The sequence below is a fragment of the Protomyctophum bolini genome, assembly GCF_963924005.1.
Source record: "Protomyctophum bolini genome assembly, chromosome: 18".
NCBI lineage: Eukaryota > Metazoa > Chordata > Actinopteri > Myctophiformes > Myctophidae > Protomyctophum > Protomyctophum bolini.
The window spans coordinates 12,130,484-12,156,033 of NC_137879.1; the positions used below are offsets into that span (position 1 = coordinate 12,130,484).

A 25,550-nucleotide genomic window follows, 5' to 3' on the forward strand; every position below is an offset into this window, starting at 1 on the left:
TTTGACTAAAATGCCCATACTGACAACACTTGTGTATCATGTCATTTTTACGCCATATTGTTCAGTCATACCAACTTTTTATTTAGTAATATAAACTTTTATCAATATTAATATTTATGATCTATTATGATTATAGATAGGTAAAAGTGCCAAAGTCCTAATTGAAAAGGATCATGCTGATCCCACCCCATTTATTAAAGGGACCTCAAGAGTGTGACTTAGGCCAAAATAGGCCATTGTTTTGGCCTAAGTCACATGGTTTTGTGACTTAGTCCAAGAAAAACATTCCTCAGGAGTAAGTTATAGGTAAATTCAATTGGCCTAAGTCAGGCCGTTTAATCCAATGTAATTCTATGTAATCCTCTTATGTTACATAACTGACAGGCAGTGTTATTTTTATATCAGTCATAGATTGTTATAAATGTTTTTGGTGAAATGATTAAGAAATCATATTGTTTTGTTTTGGATCCGTTTTTTATTTTTCCTGTACACAGAAGATTACCGGTATATGGTTGTTTTAACTTTAGGTTCTTCAAACTTCAATCTTGCATTTGAAGGTGAAGGATGGTAGTAAGAGGTTACAGAGGGACACACATGGTAGCAAATACGTGTAATGGAGATTTGTCCTCTCTACAGCCTGAGATGGAAAACAATAAAGCATAAAAAAATCTGTGCTTGATTTTTCTCATAATGTTGTTCATTGGACAAATAAGTATATAGGCCTATATAATTGCATGTAAGGCAAGTGGTTCGTAGAGTACCTGTAATTAGCATTACATTTGATTTCTAATAGAGAATAGAGGTGTACATATCAAAGTGGCCATGCAGTATACAGTATGTCACTTCTCCATCATGATTTGATCTAAACTAGACCTGTGCCCGGCCTACTTAGTACTCTACTAATTGGAAGAAGCAACAGGCAGGCTTAAGAACAATAAAACACCAGGAAGCGATGGTATACCAGCAGAGTGGTACAAGGCTTTTATGTCTGAAAAATAATTTGTCGTTGCATGTGTAGCCAGGCAGCTAGAGTTGAGCACTTGAGACTCAGTGGTCACTTCCTCATTGCCAATCAGGTTGAGTATAAAAGGCCCTGCAGTCAGTCTATCAAACATGGCTGTTGAGTGATGCTGGCCTGGCTGTGGCTCTTCTGACCATGGGTCTTATTGGTTTTGTGTTTTTAGCTTTTCCCTTACTGGGTGTACTGAGTAACATAGTGCACAGACATTGTTTCATTATCATTTTACTTAGTAGATCATTATTTTGTTACTATCCAGGCTAAGGGCATGTGCTGAAGCGACGAGCTATGTATCGAGAGGGAGATGGTGTGAGAACACAACCACTCCAAGGTATAGCCTAAATCAATCCATTTATTGTCAATTAATGGTTTCTTGGTTTGTGTAAAGTGACTAAACAATGTTGTCCTCCATTCCTTAGTTATTTCACCGCTGCTGTTTTGTTTAGCCTGAGTTTTATTGTTTGTTTTTATTGTTTGAGCCATTTCTTCTGTTATGTTTTTGTATGGTTTCCCATTATATTGTGACATTTGAAAGTTGGCTTTTGTAATATGTTATATTGCACTGCATATACTTTTAATTACTTCATAATATAATTTCCTTGATAAATCAAGGTGGCGTAGTCATTTACTACAACTAAAATTCCTTGACAGCACCCGGTTACATTCTGGTGTAGTCAGGCAGGACAATGAGGCCACTTGAGACAAGTTTTGATTATTATTATTTATTATTTGATTATTGAAATGGCTCTTAAGTTTTTAAATGGCTCAGTTTTAAGTTTAACAAAACAGCAGTTGGTGCTCCGTGGGACCAGCTGACTCGAGTTCCCAGAGTGACATCAGAGGTGACTATTGGCCATGGTGAATGAACTCCAGCACCTGAGAGAGTTGGTGCGGGAACTGCAGGCTGAAAAGGAGCAGCCGCTGGCTGAAAAGGAGATGGCAGAGCTCAAAAACATGTTAAAACAGCAGCAAGAGCAGATAAGCAGTCCTACTAGCGCTACAGTCAGCCTCTACACCTTCTCAGACACTTCCAGCCACACTTTGCGGATCCTGTGTCATACGCTGGCATTGTCGTAGACCTAGGTCACCTCACCAGGATGTGTCGTAGCACTCGGGTTGCTCCAGTGAGCCAGCAGCCAAGGGGTTACCAACCCACAGGCGTCTTGGCAGTGGTACAATTCTGCCTTTCTAGAACGATCAAAAGTTGACCTGGCTGCCCTACAAGCTGCTGATTCCTCCATAGGTGCTCTCCTAACCTTCTGGCAGCAACAACGGAAGCCTGGGCGCATGGAGAAGCAAGGCCTCCCTCCTGAAACCCGGGGTCTCCTGAAGCACTCTGGAGGGCGGGCTGCTGTACAGGGTGTACAGAATGCCAGATGGAGGGGGTAAGGTGTACCAGCTTCTACTTCCAGAGACACCATAACCATGGTCAGCAGGGCACAGGGCAAACCACAGAATTAATCAGGCAGAGGTGTTATTGGCCAGGCATGGGGCAGACAATCAATCGATGGTGCCAGCTCTGTGAAAGGTGTCCCTAATCTACGTCAGGTCGTCAGCCTCCCTAAGCAAAGAGGCTGTGTCTACAGGGTGGTGCCACAAGAAGACTCAACTAAATACAACGCTCCAAGCTGAAATCGGTACCACGTGATAATGCTGTTTATCCCCTGGAAGCCTCCAACGGGCTGAGAGAGACGGTGGAGGAAGAAGACTGTGAGCTGTACATTATGGTAGGCCCTGCCGGCTCCATGAGGCAACGTTCATTATTATTATCATTGTACTTGAGTAGTATTTTAATCATCATTTTGTTACTATCCAGGCTAAGGGCATGTGTGTGTCTTGAGTCCCGAAGCGACGAGCTATGTGCGGGAGGGAGATGGTGTGAGAACACAACCACTCCAAGGTATAGCCTAAAATTTAGGCTATAAATTTTGGCTATTTGTCACCATTAATTGACAAATAGATTGATTTAGGCTCTAAATCAATCTATTTGTCAATTAATGGTTTATCTTTGTTTGTGTAAAGTGACTAAACAATGTTGTCCTCCATTCCTTAGTTATTTCACTACTGCTGATTTTGTTTTATTGTTTGAGCCATTTCTCTTATGTTTTTGTATTGTTTCCTCCCCAACACTGAATATATTGTGACATAGTTGAAAGTTGGCTTTTGTAATATTTGTTAATTGCACTGCATATACTTTTAATTGGGAAATAAATATAAAGTGTTTTATATCATAAGTTTAATAAAACAACTCCCTGTGTTTGAGGGAACTTGTCTCAAGCCCTTGTATTGAACTTGTTTGTGTGGGGAACCCGATTTACTTAATATGCATTAATTAATTTGATAAATCAAGGTGGCGTAGTCATTTACTATAACTAAAATTCCTTGCCAGCACCCGGTTACACATGCATAAGAATGACGATCTGTGTCCATCAGTGCAAAAACAGTGATGATATGTTTGCCTTTGCCTGTTTATATACATTTCTTTGCAGAATCTTTGTCTGTTTTATCGCAGGACAGGTATTAAGGCACTTTCAATTGGCATTGTGTCATAATATACAAATACATTTGGCATTGCCAGCTCAGTGGCCCTGAGACTGGGAGGTCGGGGTTCAAACCCCGGGCCGGGTCATACCAAAGACTCTAAAAATGGGACCCAATGCCTCCCTGCTTGACACTCAGCATCAAGGGTTGGATTGGGGGTAAGTCCCTGCGACATACTAGCGTCATGTCCAGGGGGTGTACTATCAAGCTGCCTCACGCTACAGAAACAGGAGATAGGCTCCTGCCCTATGGGCCTCATGGCTCAGCAAGGCTACTTACTTGCCTGAATGACTTCCAACCATGTCTTCTCACTTCTTCAAGGTAAGGTTCCCTAGTCCCATTGCACACATCCTGACATGACCTTCGCAAAACGGAGGTCACAGTACTTTCACTAGAAAAACTGCATATCATCAAACATTTAAATGAGAGCCTACTTAGTTGTGTGTGTGTATAGAATTTAATGTATATTTCTTTTGCGACCATAGGTCGCAGTTAACTATGAAATTGTGCATTTCCCGTCAGTCAGTCACTTACTATCCCTCATCAATATTAAACCCATATATGGGGAATGCCCCCTTATACGGTCATGCATCGTGATGTCATCAATATTAAGCCCATATGGAGATCACTGATGTCATCAATATTGGCCAGCAACTCTACATCTCACCTCAAACCCTTTCCATATATGGATCTGACCTGTTCTGACATTCCATATGTTGATCCTCCCAATCCATCCTTCCACTTCGATGTCTCCCTTTTGACTGATACCTGTCCATTTAAACCTTAGACGGGCCTGCCCCAAAGTTATTAGTGCAGCCGCACCCAGCAGCCGGCGAAAACTAGAGTTCTCAACAGGCCTGAAAATTAAGGCCCAGCCCTACCTGGTCCTAACCTGACTCTGCCAGCTGGTGGCAGCAGTGAGTTCCAGGAGGTAATCTGGCAACCTGGGCCCTCATCAAACCCTGTACACAGCATTCTGCTGTCACCCAGGCGGATGCGTGCACGCCCTATAGGGTGAGGTTGCTTCTCTCCGTCAGGCGTCTTACTGGTATAGTATTTGAACGAAAAAACATCGCATATGGATGCACCTGGGACGTATCCCAAGGTCATCGGGGTTTCGGGTCTCGTCTCGCAACATCATACCCCTCACTCAGGTGACCCAGCCGGGGTGGTCAAGTCCCGACTTAGGTCCCAGTAGATACCCTTGATCAGTCCCATTATAGGGAAAGACCAGGGCCAAACAATCTGTTGCTCCGGAACAACTCTGCCGGGACTGGGAGGTAGATCAATTTGGCGTGTGGAAGGACTAGGCTCTGTGGGTTGACTCCTGTCCGGGCCCCTCCTACGTCTCACCAGGTCCACTCCTGCTCTCACCAGGTCCAGGACCTGTGCGTTGCACCAGATAGTAGTAATGAATTAGTAATTAATCAATGTATAAATTATCCTTCTATAAACCATAGCATTTTTGTACTTGCTTTTTTATTTCTATGTTGCTCAATAATGTAACTTTAACACTGAAAATAATAATAGTTGATAACAGCTACAGCGGAACAAAAAGCTGTTTGCCATAATAACAACAACAACGACTGTTTCAGCCGTGGACAGTTCCACGTGGGACCGCCGCTCGAGACATGGGAGAGAGCTAGGAGAGAGCGAGGACGTCGGACGTTAATTCGTGCAACACCCAGTGTTTGAGTTGCTGTGGGATGGAGTTTCGTTGACACAATCCACAGACAGACAGTAAACGTTAACGTTTTAATCGCCCACATCTTGGTCTTATTGTTTTGTAACACAACAACGACACATATCGGGGAACAACAATTTGCCCGACAAACATGGCAGACAGCATGGTAAGTACGGGAGGTGTGGGGACTGGTGTTGGTTTGGAGTCGGCTAATGTGAGATAGCTTATTAGCCTGAAGTCTGGAGTGATGAGGCAGCAGAATTAGCTTGGCGTGCTAACGCCGCTAGCTTCCATCGTTAGCTGTAGTGTAGAATGACTGACTGAGGCCTGCTTGCTTACATTAGCTTCGTACTAGCTCTGGAAAAAAGTCAGTGGCAGACTGTTATATATTTAACGTCGCATATAAATCTTGTGTCACTGTCCGCCTATGTACCAGCTATACCTGCATTCTCTGTTATTTAGTTATTTTCGTTTTGTTTTTATACAAATAAGCGTATTTATTTATTTGTGGTGTTATTGAAATGGAGACATTTTATTAGCGTAGTGTGTGGACACTATAGTCTGTTCTCTGTTGACGTTAACCGATTTAATTTTAAAACAAACCAAGCTAATTGAAGCTGGGAGTAGAATGCTCAATAGTTTTGCACTGTCATCCCAGTCGCCACTGCTGACAGTTGACACCTGTCAAACTAGCTAGGACAGTTGATGGTTAGTTATGACTGGCAGGTGTCTGTCAACATAAATGCGAGTCGATTGTTTTGACTCACTGGTAGGACTAGTTGCCTGTCAAACTGAATTATTCATTTTGGCAGGCACCTGTAGTCCTACCTGTCAAAAGCTCAAAACAATTCAGACGATCAAGAAACGATCAACTATTCAGTCTGAATAGTTGATTGTTTTACTGGTAGGAGTCTGAATTGAATACACAGACAGGACCACAATGTAAATATTAAATAAGCCCTCAGGGCTTTTTGTGTTATCCCTTTAGCACCATTGTATAAACGATTACCACTATACTATTTTCAAACTGTCAAAGTAAATCAAGTCAAAATTAAGTAGGAGACTGGACTTGCTTGACTGGCAGGTGTATGTCAAACTAACTCGGTGTTTGTAGTTTGACGAGCAGGTTGTCTGTCAAACTAAAGGCTCATACATAGTCTGGACTGACTATTCAATTATCTTTAGTCGCTCTGAGACCTCACCCATTGCTGTAGCTTGGGACTGGCAACCTGGCATAGCCCTCACCCATTGCTGTAGCTTGGGACTGGCATAGCGTTGCCATTCAGGTGGACTTGGATTTTCCAATGTCATAATTATGGGAAATTGTCTAGGCTTTTGAAGTTTTTATATGGTCATACGGATGTCTGTATTAAAAACTGGGTGGTAATTTGATATTTCGCTATGAAACCTTTCTAATTTGGGGTTTTGACTGTCAATAATTTAACATGGAAGTGCAAGGAAGAGTATGTGTTTTTTTAATTGCTAATTCTTTCTGAACAGGCTGTCAAAAACATGATTTAAACAATGTTATTTCAGGGAATGTCTCAAAACAAATGTGTGACATCATACAACGTTGGAAAATGGGTCAGACATTCCCATATTTGCCTGGTACCTCTAATCCTGGATGGCAACGCCATGTGACCGAGTAGCTAATGTTTGATAGTGTTAGTGTTTTATAGTGATACTGGATAGTGTCAACAAAACAACATCCCATCTCCTTTTTCAGAATTAGTCAAGGCTTTTAGAAAATGTTGCAGTCCAAGGACCACAATGAATATCAGTCGGAATACTTTCTTGTGTCTATATACAGACAGAGATTAAAATAGGGTGCATTTTGCATCCCAAAACGCAGTTTATAGTTAAGGGATGTAATAAAACAACGACCTCTGCATCCACGGGATGCACTACTGTACTGTTTTTTTTATTCTAGTTTATTTTGATAGCTTTAGTTATAATAATCATTTCTTCTTCTGTTATCTACATGAATATAACCACATTATATCCATATAAAATGAAATGGGAGTTAAATGCTGCAATTTGTAATAATGGCAAAATATGACTCCTAGTCCTAACGTCGTTGAAGTGGGACTCATCAAATGTCCCTGGGACTCGTCTAAAAGACCATCCCTGCATCCTGGGACTCATTACATTGAAAACCTATTTACATCACTTTATATCCTTGACGCTCCTAGATGAACATGATGTAACTTGTTTTTTCTTGCATGACGTCTAATCAAATCAAATCAAATTTGAGCCCTCAGATACTACAGCTAGTCTGCTATTGATGGACCACAGAGTACTAGTTTGTTTGTGATTTTAATGTTTTGTGTGTTTTGTTTTTTCTCACTCAGATCATCCGGGTACAGTCTCCAGATGGAATGAAGAAAATTCCGTCTACTAAGAGGGAGACTTCAAAAGACTTCTTGAAGAAGGTACTGTGGGGAAATGTAGCAGTTTAGTAATGGCAACTGCTCACAGATAACGATCACATCTAATGGAATTGTCATAAGCTAAACACATTAACTGTTGCAACATTTGTGCTTGTTGTGGTACAACTGGATATAGTCGTAAACAATGACTCAGGATTTAGTCTGGGAATCAGATTTACGGTTCGATCCCTCATCCTGGCATCATGTCAAAGTGTCCTTGAGCAAGACACTGAAGACTAAACCCCTCCTGACGTGCAGGTTGCTGTCTTGCTGCCTCCGCTGTTGTGTGAATGAATGCGTTTGTGAATGTAATGCATAAGTGCTTTGTATAAAGGCGTTATGTAAATGCTGACCATTTATATACAGTACATGTCATGCATGCGTCACAATGTTGCCCTTGCTTTCTGTCTGCAGTGAAATTCAGTTGTCTAGAGCCAGTGTTACAATTTAGATTTCTTTATTACCTGTGTTTTGCCAGTGTTACTCTGTTAATTTATGCATGCATGAAGCCCTGCAGGATAGTGCCGCAGTGCTCCCCCTTGGCCCACTGTCATACAGGAGGCATCCACTGTCATACAGGAGGCATCCACTGTGAATGCCTCCCCCATGGCCCACTGTCATACAGGAGGCATCCACTGTGAATGCCTCCCCCATGGCCCACTGTCATACAGGAGGCATCCACTGTGAATGCCTCCCCCATGCGTGTGAATGCGTTGGCCTGGGAGGCATACCATTTCCGGGTCTATGATCCGGTCGGGAGCGGTCTTGCGTCATGTTGTAGTCACTGGTTTGTTGAGGCAGGAAACCACAAATCGGAATTAGAAGTACCCAAAATAATAATTCCCTGTGATCACAGGGCATCATCATTTTAGGGCCTACCCAATAAAAGCCTTGATGCGCCGTATGAATCCGACACGTTATTCAAGTACTTCTATGAATAGTTTGTTTGGTATATCCTTCTTTTATTCCAACTCGTAGCGACTGGCGAGACTAAAATCAAACGGGGAACAAAGTGACGCCGGAAAAAACGAAATCCACAAACCTGAATAAGAGGTTTTTTATTTTACCATCCGGTCTAGACCGGATCACACATTTAGAAACACAGACCAGGCTTTCCCTCCGAGGTGGAAAGTCTGGTGACGCGAGGTTATGAATGCATGGCTTGACAGGGACCTTTGTGCTTATAAAGACAGCACCACTGCTTTGAACATAGTTAAATATAGTCCCACCGCAGCTGTTTGCCTGGTAGTGGCAGAATCCTCCGCACCGACCCCACTGCACCCATGACCGTATATTCCTGTTGCTTGTGTGTAATACAATTGTGCTGCATTTTTCTGGCCCATCCTTCTTCGTAACCAAATTTGAGTTGGATTATATGAATGTATGAATAATGTATGTATAAGTAATTGGCCTGGCTCGGTTTCGGTGTGGGTACTGGAAAAAGTCTGATTCCCTCATCATTGGATGTTCAACTTGAAATCCTAAAATAGAATTTCGGTACACCAGACTGGTAAGGGTGGAGTATTGCAGGCTGCAGCAGACGGCTGCAGTTATTAAAAATGCATGTATCCTGGTTAAAGCAGGGCTGTGCTGCCTGGCCTGCTGATCAATGGAGTATTTTCTTTCCCCATCGAGGCAGACCAAAAGCCCAGTGTGACTTACAAGAAGTGCAAAGTGAGACTTTCTGTGTAAGCCCTGCAGGCGTTTCTGCAACCCAGACAGAACATGGGAGGAATTGACAATAATGCTCCATCGTGTCATAACATTTGACGGACCATTTCGCCCACCATCTTGTGATGGACAGTAAAACTCCATATTGTTAATTTAGTGTTAAATTAACACAAGATGTTAGTGTTATTATTTAGTCAGTTGTTTATACTGTGTAACGTTAATTTGATAACCTTTATTTTCATTTAGCCAAAGATGTAAAATGTAAAACAGGATAAACTAAATGACAAATGTTAAAAATAAAAAAGAACAAAACATTAAGGTAATTTATATTCTAATTTATATTATATCATAACTTTCTCATAACCTTTCTTTTAGACTTAAAAAAATAAAAAATCTGCAGTGATGTGAGCAATGTTTCATGAACTACTGCAGTGCACTGTTTGAAGGACAACCAAGGTTCATGTTTTAGGTTGTTACTAGATAAAGTAAAAGATGAGAGTTAATTGTTTTTCATTCGATTTCATACCGATTTTAGCTATTTTTGACAAAGGGCGGGGGCATTCGAACATGGTCCTAAATATGTATTTTTAGTTTTTTTCCACAAAACAATATGGTGATTTATGTTTTAATTATTTACTATAGTCTTACTAAACCCCCACAGTGTAGGTAGACAGTATGGTATGCCATCCCCCTAGTACCATACCTTCACATTCAGTAGATCCTGTGATCTTTTGTGGCCAGAAATTTCCTGGGATCTATTAGGACTATAGTAAATATTAATAAATATTAAAGAAATTGCTCTAAAAAATATATATATATTATTTTCGAACATGGGGCTAAATTATTTAGCCCCATGTTCGAATGCCCCCGTCCCCTGTCAAAAATAGCTACAATTGCTAAAATTAAAGAAAGCAGCAAATGGAAAAAAATAACTCGCCTTTTACTTTTTCCTTTAAAGTCAGCTCTACAGTACGGCAGTGGATCAGGCGTAGAGTAGCCTGGGGTCCACCTATGCTTTCTATGGCATAGGCAGCTCCCGGCAGGATCCGCCGGGAAAATCTACTCCACAGCTGAGCTGCGCGACATGAGACTAATTAATTAGAGTACGTGTGTGCGTCAATTTAACAAAGGTGCAGACGATCAGAAATCAACAGAGAGTGATCGACGTTTGCGCTACTCTATGCCGAATTGAAGTGGACTCGGTCACAGACTTTTCTTTTTTTTCCATGAAATAAAAACGTCTGGGTTTCCGAGGCTAGGGGTAGAGTCGAGTGGCCGGATGGTAACCGCAAGGTTGCCAGTTCGAACCCGGGCTCCCCCAGAGTTGGTGTCGAAGTGTCCTTGAGCAAGACACTGAACCCCTAATTGCTCCTGATGTGCTGGTTGGTGCCTTGCATGGTTGGTGCCCGCAACCATTTGTGCATGAATCAATGAATGTGTGTGTGAATGTGTCTATGTAAAGCGCCTTGGATAAAGGTGCTATATAAATGCACCATCTACTATTGTCATATTGTCACAACACCTTTGACATTGTATATGGGCTTTTTCACCCACCAGTGATGCCATCATGAATACGCTTGTATGTCTCGATAATTCATCATCTTGCACCTACAGCATGTGACTTGTTACATTTCAAATAAAATCCACTGAGGGTCTTCAAATTAATTACACCCCACATGGCAAATTGTAGGATGTTTGCCATCAGAATGATTTAGTGTCTGACGGGACGTGATGTTTAAGTACCATGATGGGATACTCTCTCGTGTCTGGCCAGAACGGAGGGCTTTTAATAGCTCTTAGATTGTCTCGCTCCTTAATGACCTCATGAGCTGTTCTTACCAGCCTGCCATCTCCGGTGCCAAGCTGTGGTCTGATGAGATGCTTGGTCAAGTTAATCGGTACCCACTGAGAATTGCATGGCCAATTACTTGCATAAATAATTCATAACACACTTTGATTTCTTTGTTTTTTCTTGGTGCACACTCAAGGGTTCTTACCTGCTTAACCACTTAAACCCTATATACTTAATTGACTGGATTCCCCACGGGTCTGTACTTCTTCCCTCCCCCCCACAGGCACACACACACACACACACACACACACACCAAATCTCTTCACCGAAAATAGGCGATCTACAAGCTTGTGTCGCTATGTGCTGTGAGCTTGTAGATCTGGATGCTAGGGTTCATGTGATTAAAGTAATTCCAAGAAAACTTTAAATATCAGAAGGCATTTCTGTCTTCATAGCCAGCTTTACCTGACTAGCAGCATTCCTTAGATGTATTAGATTGCATTGCGAGGAAAATGGCATCAGTTTATTTTGGCGTAGACAAATGACTGAATGGCACCTTTTACGCTGTATTCTCTCAGGTGAGGTGGTGGCTCAAAGGTAGAGTGGCTGGATCGTAACCGCAAGGTTGCCTGTTCGAACCAGGGCTCCCCCAGAGTTAGTGTCGAGTTGAGCAACTGAGCAAGACACTGAACCCCAAATTGCTCCTCCTGATGTGCTGGTTGGTGCCTTGCTTAGTTTCCGGCGCCATCGGTGTATGAATGTGTGTGTGTGAATGGGTGAATTGATGCACAATCTGTGTAAAGCGCCTTGGATAAAGGCGCTATATAAATGCACCATTTACCATTTATTTTACCAGGTGGCCAAAGAGTTCGGCTTCACTTCCAACGGCTTCTCCATTTACCTGAACCGGAACAAGACCGGCGAGATCCAATCCCTGAACAAAACCCTCAGTCTTCTTAAGATTAAGTAAGTAGGCACAAACCTGTCAGAATTGACTGTTGCCATGTGATATATATATATACGATCAGCAGAGTTATGAGGAAACCTGAACTATAATATCTAGACATACAGGGATATATCTAGTTTATCCCTAAACTAATTTGCCTTTTTTTACTATTTAAAAAAAGCTCAAGCTCACAATGTCTCGATGTAGATCGACTAGTTGAACTATTTAAAAATGTTCATAAAAAAATGGCTACGTTTAGGGATAATGGATAAGGGTGGCACAAGATGGAGCCCACAGTCTCTTAACAGCATTTAAGTATCTGTAAATTAATTCGCCAAAGGCTCAAACCGCACCAATGCAACTCCTTGCAACAAAACAGTTTTAAGGACATGTCACACCAACGCAACTCTTGCACTCCACGCCGCTCTCCGCTCCATCAGCGCTCACCTTCATTTGCGCTACGGGCGCTCCGCGATCCGCTCAGATCCACCCGCTCAGCAGCACCGGCGATTAAACATGTTCTTCTGTTTATAATCCAAGCACTGACAGGCGATTGATATCATCATGCTCGTTAACTGCGTCTTTGATAACTGAAGCAGATGAATTGGGCATCGCAGGTGTAAACTTGGCACGGTTAAGTACTGGTTTACCATAGCCTCTACATTATTAGTAACCACGTCTAGTCGTCTACTTGGTTTTGCGAGAGTGCAGGCTCCTCCTCCGCAATTTCCTCCTCTTCCTCCAACACTACTTCTTCATCATCATCATCATCTTTCTCCACTTCTCCTTCAACGTCAGGGAGGATGTTAAATACCTTGATCATGTTGCTGGCACTGTCGGTCGCCACACGAATCACGCGTTGATGAATGTTCCAATTTTTCAGTACACTTTCATACTTTTGGTAAATGCGCTGTGTCTGCACACACTAAATCCAAGCGTTTAGGTTCTAAACACGTTCAATTCAAAATCCACCCGCTCCACTCCTCGCGCTCCACGCCGCTCACATGCTCTGGTTGCATGGTGAATCATTGGTGCGTTTTGGGCCTTAGACACTTTTTCAGATGATTGGGCTCTATGTATAAACCTAGTCACTGATTGGGTCCTCCTGTTACTTACTTGTAGAAAATATATCTTCATTTCCAGGGTACTCCTAACCTTTTTTTCTTTCCCTACACTCTCTCTTTCGTGCCCCTTTGCAGGCATGGCGATATGCTGTACCTTTACCCCTCGGGTTCCCCGGGCGTTTCCGGAGAGGTTATGGACACAGAAACTCCTCACTCCTCTTCATCGCTACCCTCCACCTCCTCATCGGCGTCCTCGTCCTCCTCGTCCTCCTCCTCCCTGATTCCTCGCTCCCACTCGGCGCCCCAGATCCCTGAAGATGAGATCGATCAGTATCTGGCCAAGCAGGACGGCAAGATCTACCGCAACAAAGATCCACAGCTGTAAGACGCATATCTACACTCCAATTAACCACGTGTCTATATGTCATTATAGCTAAAGGTTTTTTCTTTGCAACTTATTGTTTTTATTGTCATTATCAGGGTAGACAATACATAACATTACATTACATACATTGTCTCCATAGTGAGACAGCAGCAATAAAAGGAAAGTAAAAAACAAACATCCAAAGAAATATTTAGCACAACAAAGCGGATGGGGGGGATCATGGCTGAAAGTTTAAATAAAAACATCCTCCAAAATAGAGAATACAAGATATACTAGCATTGCATGGCTATTTAGTGGTGGTTATGGCTAATTCATAACTTTTGTTGGCTGGCTGATATTCAAAGTAACTTTTTTCGTCGTCTGATACTGTGTACAGAGTACGGACTCTTATTATGCGAGTATAAAACATAATTTCTTGTAGTTATACTGACTTCACAGTACATGTTTTTATAAAAATTGTTATCCCACAATTTTACAACCCATATTTTCACCAAGTGTCAAATATCTAATGTAATCCTGGGTGCTACACTTCCTCTGCCAACCTGGGGGGGGCGGACTGACCTCATACTTCCTTCTATGCATGAGGATTCCAAGCTGCTTCTTTTCACCTGACAGGGGAGAGTTTCCCCAGCCGGACATAGCATGTGGAAGGAACACGTTATAACGACCATTTCCTTTCCCCTCCATCAGGGAGAACATGCAAACTCCACACAGAAAGGATACAGTACATGTCGTTTTTACTCTGACTAGATTGAACAGCTTATATCTGCACTGGCGATGTGAGCAGGAACTTAGCATGGAACCTTTGTGTTATATGGAATCGTTCGCCAAGTCAAACAAGGTTGTCTTACTTGCAGGTGTCGACATGGTGCTCTCGGAAAGTGTGTACACTGTGTACCATTAGAGGTAAGTGTATTTTTATTGTTCCCTGCTTGACAAACCACAGTGTCAGTATCAATTCCACTTGAAGACGACGAGGCTTTGTTTCCCTGGCCGTTCTCTGATTTGCCTTCTCTGGCCAGCCTTTCGATGAGGACTATCTGAACCATCTGGACCCTCCGGTCAAGTACATGTCATTCCATGCCTACATCCGCAAGATAACCGGTGGATCTGACAAGTGAGTAGCACCCGTATATCTTTGTGTGTGTGTTCCTGCTAATACAAATGATCTCACATCCTATGTTGTGAAGTTCTACATGTATGCTCTTTCACACACAGAGGGAAGTTTGCAGCTCTAGAGAACATCACCTGTAAGATCAGGTCAGGCTGTGAAGGTCATCCTCCTTGGCCGGAGGGCATCTGCACCAAGTGCCAGCCCAGTGCCATCACCCTCAACAGACAGGTATGTGCCCACGTTGTTCCCCCTAGCCAGAAGCTGATAGTGTGGGGGAGCTTTCACGCATGCACACATCAGATCAGTCGGATCTGTAAACACACGCGCAACATTTTTGTTTTGCGGTTATTTGCCTACTAAAAATCATAGTGTGGTGGCTGGTCATGATTGTGTGGTGGCCCACCACACAATCATGCATATACATGTAGGGGAAACACTGGCCCATAAAGTTGTGGGTTCCACACAGATGTTGGTTCAAGTCTCAATCCTCAGGCAACATATTCTCATCCCAAGGCATTACAGTAAATAATGCCACCTAGGTACCTTTTGTGTCCCATGAATGCCTTCCAGAGTCATCTTTAAACGCTCAGTTTCAAGTGTTGTTTTTGAGGTAAAAACATTGACATGGCAGGCACGCCATCTGAAGCAGACTTGAGTTCCGTGAGGCTTTCCTGAGCGGTTGAGAAATGCCAACGGCAAGCAATGCGAAGCCTGCTTCTGCCGACTTTGCGCCGTTCCCCTTGCATAGCAATATGTATAGAATATTAAATGATCAATATAGCGCCAACATGGTACGCAAACGGGCACCCACCCACAACATGACGTGAAATATTTGACTAAGCAACAAAATGTGACTTATGGCGGTGAGAATGCATGTCAGCTTCGACAACAGAGAATCGCTTCCTCTGTCCTCTCACCCACAAACCTTCGATACATAAGACTTTGGAAGAGACTGTTGCGTAACCTGCCTCTGTATTTAGGGAACGTTAGGTGTGTGTGTGTGTGTGTGTGTGTGTGTGTGTGCTCGCGCGCCTGTGCATGTCGTCTGTTTAAATTGTGACATTGTCGTTTGGAAGACGATGAGACGGATCAAAAGAGTGTCATTTGATTTTTCGTCTCCCCTGTAATCGTGTCAGAAATACAGACATGTGGACAACATCATGTTTGAGAACCACACCATCGCCGATCGCTTCCTGGACTTCTGGAGAAAGACGGGGAGCCAGAGGATGGGATATTTGTACGGCAGATACACGGAGCACAAAGACATCCCTCTGGGCATCAGAGCAGAAGTGGCTGCTATCTATGAGCCTCCACAGGTGAGCGCTTGTTACTCACTCGGTGTAAACGTTAAGGGTGAGTTACTCTTTGTTGCACGCACAGGTTTTTGTGCACCGAAAATAGCCGCTCTACAAGCGGTGGTGTGTTGTGAGCTTGTAGAATGGCTTTTGGGTGCGGGACACCGGCATGCAACAAAGTATAAATCGGGTATTACTGTTGTGAATATATATATATATATATATATATATATATATATATAATATAATATAATATATAGATTTTTTAATTGGCTTTAAGCAGGCACCAAAGGCGTATTGATGTCCAAAAGCACTGCTACTGCTGTAAAGTTGTAGTGAATGTATTCAGCCACACTGGGGCAGTATATTATGCCGTTTCTACCAATAACTGAGTTCACACAAACTTAGCAGTTTGTTTCACATCACTGTGTATGTTTATTTTTATGTACTTATGCAAAATAAAATGTATATATTTAGGGTATAGAATGTGCCTCTGTATTGGGTAATGAGTGGGCACTGATATTGTAAATTAAAAAATATATATTTATAATGTTTGTATAGTTGCAGATATTGTGTGATTGTTAAAAGAAATCACGCCAGGGAGCCACTGTTTTAGCCCTATGTCGCACCAGTCAACATCTGAAATTATTGTTCAACTTCATCTCATCGTTCTCTCGGTCATATTCAGTCACATTTTACTGTTTAAATGTGTTGGATTTCAGCACTTTCACTCTGTTTTTTCAGGCCGGCACTCAGAACACCCTTGAATTGCTGGAGGACCCCAAGGCTGCAGCTGTGGAGGAGATCGCTGCCAAGCTGGGCCTGTGCAAGGTTGGACTGCTCTTCTTTCTGTCCTCTGTATTCTATCTCACAGTGTTGATTTCTTCCAACTAAAACCATGACGAAAAATGTTCCTCGACTACCTTATTTCACGAACAAAACAAAAACTAAGTTATGATTACTAAAAGTAAGACTAAGAGCGTATTGACCATTTCTTCAACAATCTAGACTAAAATGTTAGGGAGGGTCTAGTGGAGAACAGATCCAGTAGAACTAAAAGACGAGTAATGTTATGTTCGGTTGTGCCAGGTGTGTACTAGCTGCTATTATCCTGACCATTCCTTGCCACTTTTGGTCATAGACAACCAGCATCTCTCTTCTGTTGTGTAAAGCCTTCATCAATATGTAGACATTCTCCGAATTCCGCAGACTTCACACAGTTGTGGCTCTTAAGATCTTCCATATGCTTTGCAGGCAACGTAGGTCATACAACATGTGTGATCCCCCCCCCCCCCCCCCCCCCCACACACACACACACACATGTCTCCTCAACTACATTTTTTGCTTATGTATGTATGGTTAGTTGATGGATTTTGTTGTTCCTGTGGCATGTAGGTGGGGTGGATTTTCACAGACCTGATCTCGGAGGATACTAGGTTAGGCACCGTTCGCTACAGTAGAAACCAGGTGAGCATGCATACAACTAGGGATGTCCCGTTCATGTTTTATTTTGTGCTTTTATTTGATTTTGAGTGCCGATACCGATTTATCACGATCAGATATTTACATTTTTATAGAACCATGTGACCATGTGCCATGTCACAATAGTACAATAGTCTAATATCATGATATGGATTTAATATTGATACTAGGGATGTCCCGATCACGATTCTTTTGCTCCCGATCCGATTGCGATCATTTGAAAATGACGTGATCGGCCCGATATCCGATCACTTGATCGTATCGGCACATCCCTGGATACAACTAAAAGCACATGTTTGCATAAGACTCACATCAGCACATGTTTCATAAGACTCGCATCAACATGCTTGTTGTCCATCCTGTGGGTAGGACTCGTACTACCTTAGTGCCGAGGAGTGCATCACGGCGGGATTCTTCCAGAATCAACAGTCAAACCCCTGCAGGCTCTCCAGAGACGGGCATTTCGGCTCTAAATTCGTTACAGTGTTGGCAACAGGTAAATTGATCTTTTTGGAGTCCTCCCGCCTCCTATCTCTTTGCTCCTGTCCTCTTGTTCTTACACCAACACCAGCTCAACCTTATCTGATCCTCTCTGACCACAGTGAACTTTTCTGTGCATTTATGTATATCTGACAGTGACCTACTGCTGGTTTCTGTAATGTTGGTGATCTAGGATTTGAGGCGATTCTGTGCACTCTCACTCTACAATGTAAAAATGTCTTGCACTTAACTGCATTGAACTGCAATGGGTAGTTCTAGTCAAGCTTTTTGCCTGGTAGAAACAGGCACTATAAACGGATAACCACAAAATAACCTGCACAAAGATATCACCCTCTCTCTCGCGTTATATCTAACTAATAAAAGTTGAGGACTGAATCGCCCAAAAATGACCATGTATGGCGCCATAATTGGTGCTGTGATTGGCTGGAAGGTGTGCCATACTCTTGAGTAGGTTCTATACATTAACCTACTTACTCATTTCAGCGCCCATTTGAGTAGTACTGAAGTAGACGATAGAAGGCTCGTCTGAGGACGATCTAGAGAGAGAAGTTTTACTGACGATAGAGGGTGAAATGTACTCACAATGCACTCAACCAAAAGTTAAGCTAACAAAAGTTAGAAAAAAAGAAAAATCGTCATTTCAGTCAGCTGTCCTTCCTACATCGTCTCTTATTCTGTAGCTGTTCAGTCAGCTGTCCTTCCTACAATTTCAATTTCGCCTGCAGGCGGTCCAGACAACCAGGTGCACTTTGAAGGCTACCAGGTGTCCAACCAGTGCATGGCTCTGGTGAGAGATGAATGTTTACTGCCCTGCAGAGACGCTCCAGAGCTGGGCTACGCTAAAGAGTCCAGTCCTGAGCAGTATGTACCAGACGTCTTCTTCAAGGTAAGCATCATCAGCTGGCTTGATGGCTGCTTAACACCCTTGGCGCCAGCCAGCGCCATAACCCACGGCACCGCAGGTTATAATAATTACCCTTTGATATCCAAACCCAAAAAGTTATCGCTTTATATCAAAATCGACCGGCAGAAGCCAATACCTCTACTGTGCCCAGGTTGCTAGGCAACCTTCAGTGTCCCTCCAGGCACAAGGCAAAATGCGCACTCACCCCATTGGAATCCACTCGTTATGATTTATTTTCTTCTGCCTGTTTTCTCAGAAAAAATCTCAAATACTTTTGTCAAATCCATCCGGTGTTCAGATGTGAATAGTGGTTTTTGGTCGCATCACGGCCGACATACAGTATTACCGTTTCTGGCAAAAGATAAACAACATCGCCGGCTGCTAGACTACAATGTGCTTTCGGTTTCGTCTCTGTGAAGCGCGTGACACACACGGAAGCGGGGCTCATATACCGTTGATGTGAATCATTGCGCTGAAGTACCTAGTACATGACCACTAGATGGCGGCTCTCAAAGTGTTAAAGCAGTCCACAGAGGGACGGACCTCTTAGGGCTGGGCTACACTCGGGATGGAATTGGCGCAGAATTGCGAACGGAGCGGAGTCTGCAGGAGTCTGCAACGGTACGCTGCCTCTATAATCAGTGGAACCCGGCTACACCGAGTGCGGGTGTGGTGCGCAGCTAGTGCGTGAATCTTTTTTTTTTATTCGCAAGTGCTATATTTTTCCGCGTGCCAGCGGGGGTTACGCAGCCCTTCGCACACAGCCCTTCGCCTCGCCTTCAGAGGAAAACAAAAACGGTAAATACGGAACTCTCCAGGGGGGCCGACGAATTGTCGGTGTAGCCACCTAGCTGCTTCCGTTCTGCTCCGCCCGCGGTATGGTTCTGGTCCGTCCCCAGTTTAGCCCAGCCCCTAGTCAAACCTGAATTGACCACTTAAGCCCCCAGTTGTATACTGACGGTATAAATAGCCCTCCCGTCGACATGTATCTAACAGTCTGTCATTCAGTTTTATGCATGTGCAGTTAACCCATGTTTGTCTCCACCCGACAGGACAAAGACAAGTTTGGAAATGATGTCACTTTTCTTGCTCGGCCTCTTCCTGTGGAGTATCTTATTATAGATGTGAGTATGAGAAAACTCTGTGCTCTCGAAAGATTTTGTTAAATTTAATTTCATAATAGTTTAAGCACAGCTAGAGTGAAGCGTTTTCCGATTGTGTATTCAGATTTGATTTCCATAATATTCTTTGCAGGGCAGGCTCAGCTTGAGGTTAGATTTTCTAGTCTGACCGAGGATCAAAGGACAGCCGGTGTCGTTTGGTTTCTTTGTTGTAACCGTGATTAAGGCCATATTTAAAAGTGTGTACAAATTAGTTCCAGGAGCGTTCCTTCCTTGGTGATTTTGTTGTGGGTGCCTGCAATGTACTGATTAATACTTCAGTGTTAGTGCAAAACTAAGTCAGGCTTTACTTACGGTCTATGAACGATTAACATGATTTTTCTTGTGCCACAGATTACCACCACTTTCCCCAAGGACCCACAGTTCACCTTCTCCTCCACACAACGCTTCCCCTTCGAGAACCGCGACATCCTGGGAGAGACACAAGTAACCAAGTTACACACAAGCACGCACACACAGTACCTTGCTTAACCTAACCTATAGCACGTCACCTACTCAACTACCTTTCCAGCACACGCTTGAAGATTCGCACTCAAATTGACAATATGGAAGACATCTTGTTTTATCATTCGTCTTAGATTGTCCTCGTTGGACTGTACAGCGCCACGGGCATGTGGTGTTATCATAATTAGATTTAACAACTCTAAACCAGTACAGATAAACAAAGGTCCACTCTGTATTGCAATTGCTTTTTGAGCATGGTGTGATTTTTTAATAATCCTGATTGATGTGTGTGTGTGTGTGTGTGTCTGTGTGTGTGTGTCTGTGTACATTTCTATAGGATTTCCACAGTTTAGCCACATATCTGTCCCAGTGCTCCTCCACGGTATTCCTGAATATCGTCTCAGACTTCCATCTGCTTCTCTTCTTGGTCACCAACGAGGTCATGCCTCTGAGTGTAAGTATAAAATCAAGGTTTTCAACCATTTTCATGTCGAGGTCCATTATTTATTCTGCATTTTTTATTTGAGCCACAGACCACCATTTGATGACATTTAGCCTCTCCGATCCATTGACATGTATATAAATATGTTGTTGTCGTTGAATAAGATGTGCTGTATTGGTGTTGGTACCATAGGTCATAGGAGAGATAGCAGGCAAACGTTGATCAAAATAACAATTCTTCTACATTCTCTAATCATTGTAGACTTCTTGTAAATTGACACCCGCTGTTGCTCGATGTTTTTGTTAGTCGTGCCGCTCAACGATTAGATCATGGCCACATATTTCTCCAATCTGGAATTGGTTACTATAGGGGGAGAGTTGTCAAGGTGATTTTCCTTAGTCGCTATGTATGCGCTGGTTACATTTCAGATTGGCCTTTCACCAACCTTCCAAGAGTATCAAAAACTTCTGTCAGTGCATCACGCTCATTTAATGTTATTTTTCTGTGTTTGACTTTGTTTCCCTGCCATGGTCATAAACGTTCTACAGCATTTATCATGATGTAATCTTTTTTCTTTCCTTAAATTCCTTGGCCTTAAAGTTGTAGAACTAACATTGATTGCATGTCTTAATTACTACAATATGTTATTTTAACTGTCACAGAATGAGTTGCAAGTGGTGTTATTTAGCTAACAAAGTCTCACGCCTCAAAAGGAAAGGCAAGTTTATATATTGGTTGCTAGTAATGAGCAGGGGTGGGCTGCTGCTGGAGCGAAGTGCAAGTAAATGGAATAACATTTGATATACATTATATTGTGGGTTAATAAATAGGCCTACATATTAAAGAGGTTATTTCAATCTGCGATTGCTAGATTGCACGTGACGTAGCGATCCACTAGCTATGAAATCCACAGTAAACCCCTGGTAGCGAGGGAGAAGTTAGCCATGGACTCAACTCTGAATCTGAAACATCATGTCTGTTTGTTTTACAGGACAGCATTGGTCTGCTGCTGGATGCAGTGAAGACCTCCAACGAGGAACTGGCCCAGACATGGAAGAAGTCTGAGCAGTGGGCCACCATCGAGCAGCTGTGCAGTAAGTCACAATATGGACAGATGAAGGAGATGATGTAGGAAGGACAGCTGACTGAACAGCTACAGAATAAGAGACGATGTAGGAAGGGCAGCTGATGAAAGAGCTACAGAATAAAGGGCAACACAAAGGCTGTGAACAGGCTGCGCTGCAGCACAGTATCGACGCCCGTGAAGTGCCGCCCATAAGCACCAACAGGACGCGGCGCACTGCCGTGCGGCTGCCAATTTGTAGTAAAAGAAAAATCAGAGCACTGGTTTACATTGAAACAAGTGTTGTGATTTGTCGAAAAATACTGTATCTGGTCCGACACTTCTGGCAGAACACTCACTGCCTTAGGTCGTGACCAGGCTTTTGTCTAAGCAGATGAGTAAAGGCCGCCTATTCATACTCCAGTTTTAGGTGATCAGGTGACCACTGAAACGGTTTAGAAAAAACAGAGCACCACTGCATGACATTGTAGTTTTCGGTGGTCACCTTATCACCTAAAACTGGAGTATGAATAGTCCTTAAGGCTGGGAACGAGGCTACTTCAACCCAGAGTGTAGAGTAGGAGAGTATCATTGAGATAGAATGAGCACTTCCGCATTCCATTGTTACAATGGGAGACAACGCTAGTGTCGCCACTCTCTTACAATATTACTCTGCTTCAACCAAACCCTGAAAGCCACCTTGCATTGGTAATGGCATTGCTAGGACTGACATGGATTTCCGATGACATCGTTTTGATGTAATTTGCTGACCTGCAGAAGTGCAGATACTCTGCTATTAATGCACTTCTACTTGCTGTCTTGTCCTTCTCCAGGCACGGTAGGTGGACAGCCCTCGAGCTCTCTGGAGTACGGAGCCATGGGCGGCGGCCCGTCTGTCCCCGCCTCGTCCTCGGCCATGTGGTCCTGCCTCCACTGCACCTTTATGAACCAGCCTGGCACGGAGCATTGCGAAATGTGCAGCCTTCCCCGCGGTTAAAGCCCCCCCATGCCCCCCCTCTCTACCCCCCTGCTTCCGAAGCCCTTCCTTCATCCCTCCAAGCGTTATCGAGCACTGCCCCGGCCCTCCTGCTCTTCTCACACCACCATCGATCGAATCGGGACCCGCTGTTGAGATTTGGATGTCGTTTCCTCTCTTTCTGCCCCTGTCCCGTCATCGCTCAGCCTCTCTGTCCTCTCCATCTCACACGGACTGATTCGGGGGTATAATAAAGAAGCGCAAAAAGGATGCACTCGTTTACACCAAATTCTATGACAAAAAAAAAAACTGATGACTTGTGTGCTTGTATTCCTCTCTCCAGTGGCTCCCGAGAGTGGTGGGGTACGTTTTAGGTAAAGCACTTTGGCTAAGGCTCCTCTCCCTCTTCCATGCCCCCCCAACACCCTGCCTTCCCCAAAAAAAGAATAATCACTCATGGCTCAAATAAATGTTGCTGTGACTCAGGATAACAGCAAAGACTTAAGTGTTTGGATGTTCTCTCTCTCACATCAGTGCCCCTCTTTCACAATGTATTCTGGAAACCTGTTGTGTAAATAATACATTTGAGGAATGATACTGTTATTTAATTAAGACTTTTTTTTCTTCTTTTTTTTATCCAATTGTAGTGTTAGTTTGGATTTGTTTGATCTTCAGTGTGGAGTTTGCTCAGTCAGGATTCTTTCTTTTCCCTTTTTTTTTTAAATAGAACTCGGTCTCCTTTCGCTGTCCCTCACAACCGATGAATTTAGAAAATGGTAAGAAAAAGAATATAAAGAATTGTAACAGTTCAAATCCCAGACTTTTAAAGGTAATGTTAAAAGCAACATGCCCAGAAATTGCAGAATGTTTTGAGATTCACCTGGTTTAGAGTTTTGACGGAATTGTAGCTTTTTGGATTTGTTGAACTGGAAGCTGGTTTTGAGACGTGGCCTACTTTTTAATTGGCTTTATTATTTTGCTAATGATGTAGGCACCACCGCACATTGCCATGCCCTTCCAGACTCCGTAAAAGTTGGTTCAAAACTGGAACCACAAAATGGCCGCCGGTTCCGTGAAAGCACCAAGGTTCCAATAATCTAGAACGGATTCTAAGTTCTAGAAGTTATTTTGGTGGAAAAGGGGCCTCTGTCCCCCTCTTTAGCTGTGGTTCTCCTGACTGCAGGCTGCAGTCCACGGGGGCCAAGCCATAGTGAATGGGGCCCTATGGGATTCCATCACTCAGCCTTCAAAGACTTTGACACTCAGAATGCTCGGTCACAGCCAGGTCATCCATGGGGAGAGAAAGATAACTGAACATTGCACATGTCTCATCAGTACAATGTGTTGTGTAGACCTGGAGGAGAGGGGGACATTTTCAGTTGGTCTGGGAGGATAGTTGATCTGGTGGGTTTAAATATGAGCAGATTCAGATGAGAATTGTTTTGTTTGTTTCTTGCGGATAACTACTCCTGATCCACTAAAACCTGAGCTCATTCCAGTGGGAGTTATCTGATCCTTTCCAACTGACTCCATTATGAATGGTTTTTCACCACTTCATGTCTCCTTTCTTAAAGCTAAAGTTGTCACTGTTCCACTTGGAATGGGTTCTAACAACTGTAGGGCTATAGTTCACTCAATTAACAATCAGCATTAAACATCTGGAGAGTGGAAATTGTTTTGAAGAGTATTTTTGATAAGTATGCTTGTTTTTGGTTGCATTTGAAAATATGTTTTCATGTGTGGTAGTCTGATTTGGTTGCACACCTCTAGCATAACATGATCATCACAAGAAAGCTACTTGATGTGGGTGGGATGAGTAAACACATGCTGGAAAGCATGTCCATCGAACTCCTCCAAGCCCCTTGAAATACTAAAATAATTATTGAGTAGACCGATGCAAAGTATCTCAACAGGTTGTTATAGGTGCGTCACATATTACATAGTAATTGTATATAATGAATGGGAATACATTTGACCCCAGCTCCCAACATCTGTTACACATTCTTTATGGTATTGAACGTTTTCCACTACGTTCCTTTCAGAGTTGTCATGGGCAGCAAATTTGACTGATGATTTGTGACATGAGAAGTGCTGCTTCTTTCTGAGAGCTTGACTAATTCCATTGAAGAAGTGAGTATATATATATTTTCAATTATAGGTTAATTTGACAGTTTTTGTTTGTTATTCTCCCCCTGTGTGAGCTGTTGAGAGCGATTATCTGATGTCATGCAAAAGGATGACTGGTTATTTTTTTTTGTTTTGTTTTCACTATTTATCCAGGAACAGTTTGCTGAGCATGCGTGCTCTTGGAATGAACGTCCTCACCATCCACTGAGCTAACTGGGGGACCCTGAAACTTGTATGCTGTAGACCTGGATTTGAAATAAAATTTAAAAAATAATTCTTATAATTGAGAAATATTTTTGCCTCATTTGTTGCTTGTGGTTATTGATTATAATTACTGGTGCACAGAGATACTGGGATTGCATTAACTGCTGATATGCTGCTTTAAAAAAAGATATGAATGTCTGGAGCTGCATTGGATAGAGTTCAACCTGGTTTTCAGCTACAGATTTTCCCCTTTGTTCTTCACCTGGCATTCATGTGTGGAAAGGATC

General features: G+C 43.0%; 1 protein-coding gene across 1 annotated transcript; it reads left to right on the forward strand.

Annotated features, from left to right (window-relative positions):
- Positions 1 to 5,210: 5,210 nt before the first annotated feature.
- Positions 5,211 to 23,648, forward strand: nploc4 (NPL4 homolog, ubiquitin recognition factor). The gene is made up of 17 exons (XM_080789877.1): positions 5,211 to 5,409; positions 7,595 to 7,675; positions 11,992 to 12,101; positions 13,281 to 13,526; positions 14,388 to 14,436; positions 14,553 to 14,647; positions 14,749 to 14,872; positions 15,781 to 15,960; positions 16,684 to 16,770; positions 17,335 to 17,406; positions 17,791 to 17,917; positions 18,648 to 18,808; positions 19,879 to 19,950; positions 20,341 to 20,433; positions 20,789 to 20,905; positions 21,885 to 21,987; positions 22,790 to 23,648. Exons 1-17 carry the CDS (start codon positions 5,395 to 5,397, stop codon positions 22,951 to 22,953), a joined length of 1,896 nt encoding a protein of 631 aa, XP_080646003.1. The 5' UTR covers positions 5,211 to 5,394; the 3' UTR covers positions 22,954 to 23,648.
- The last annotated feature ends 1,902 nt before the right edge of the window (positions 23,649 to 25,550 follow it).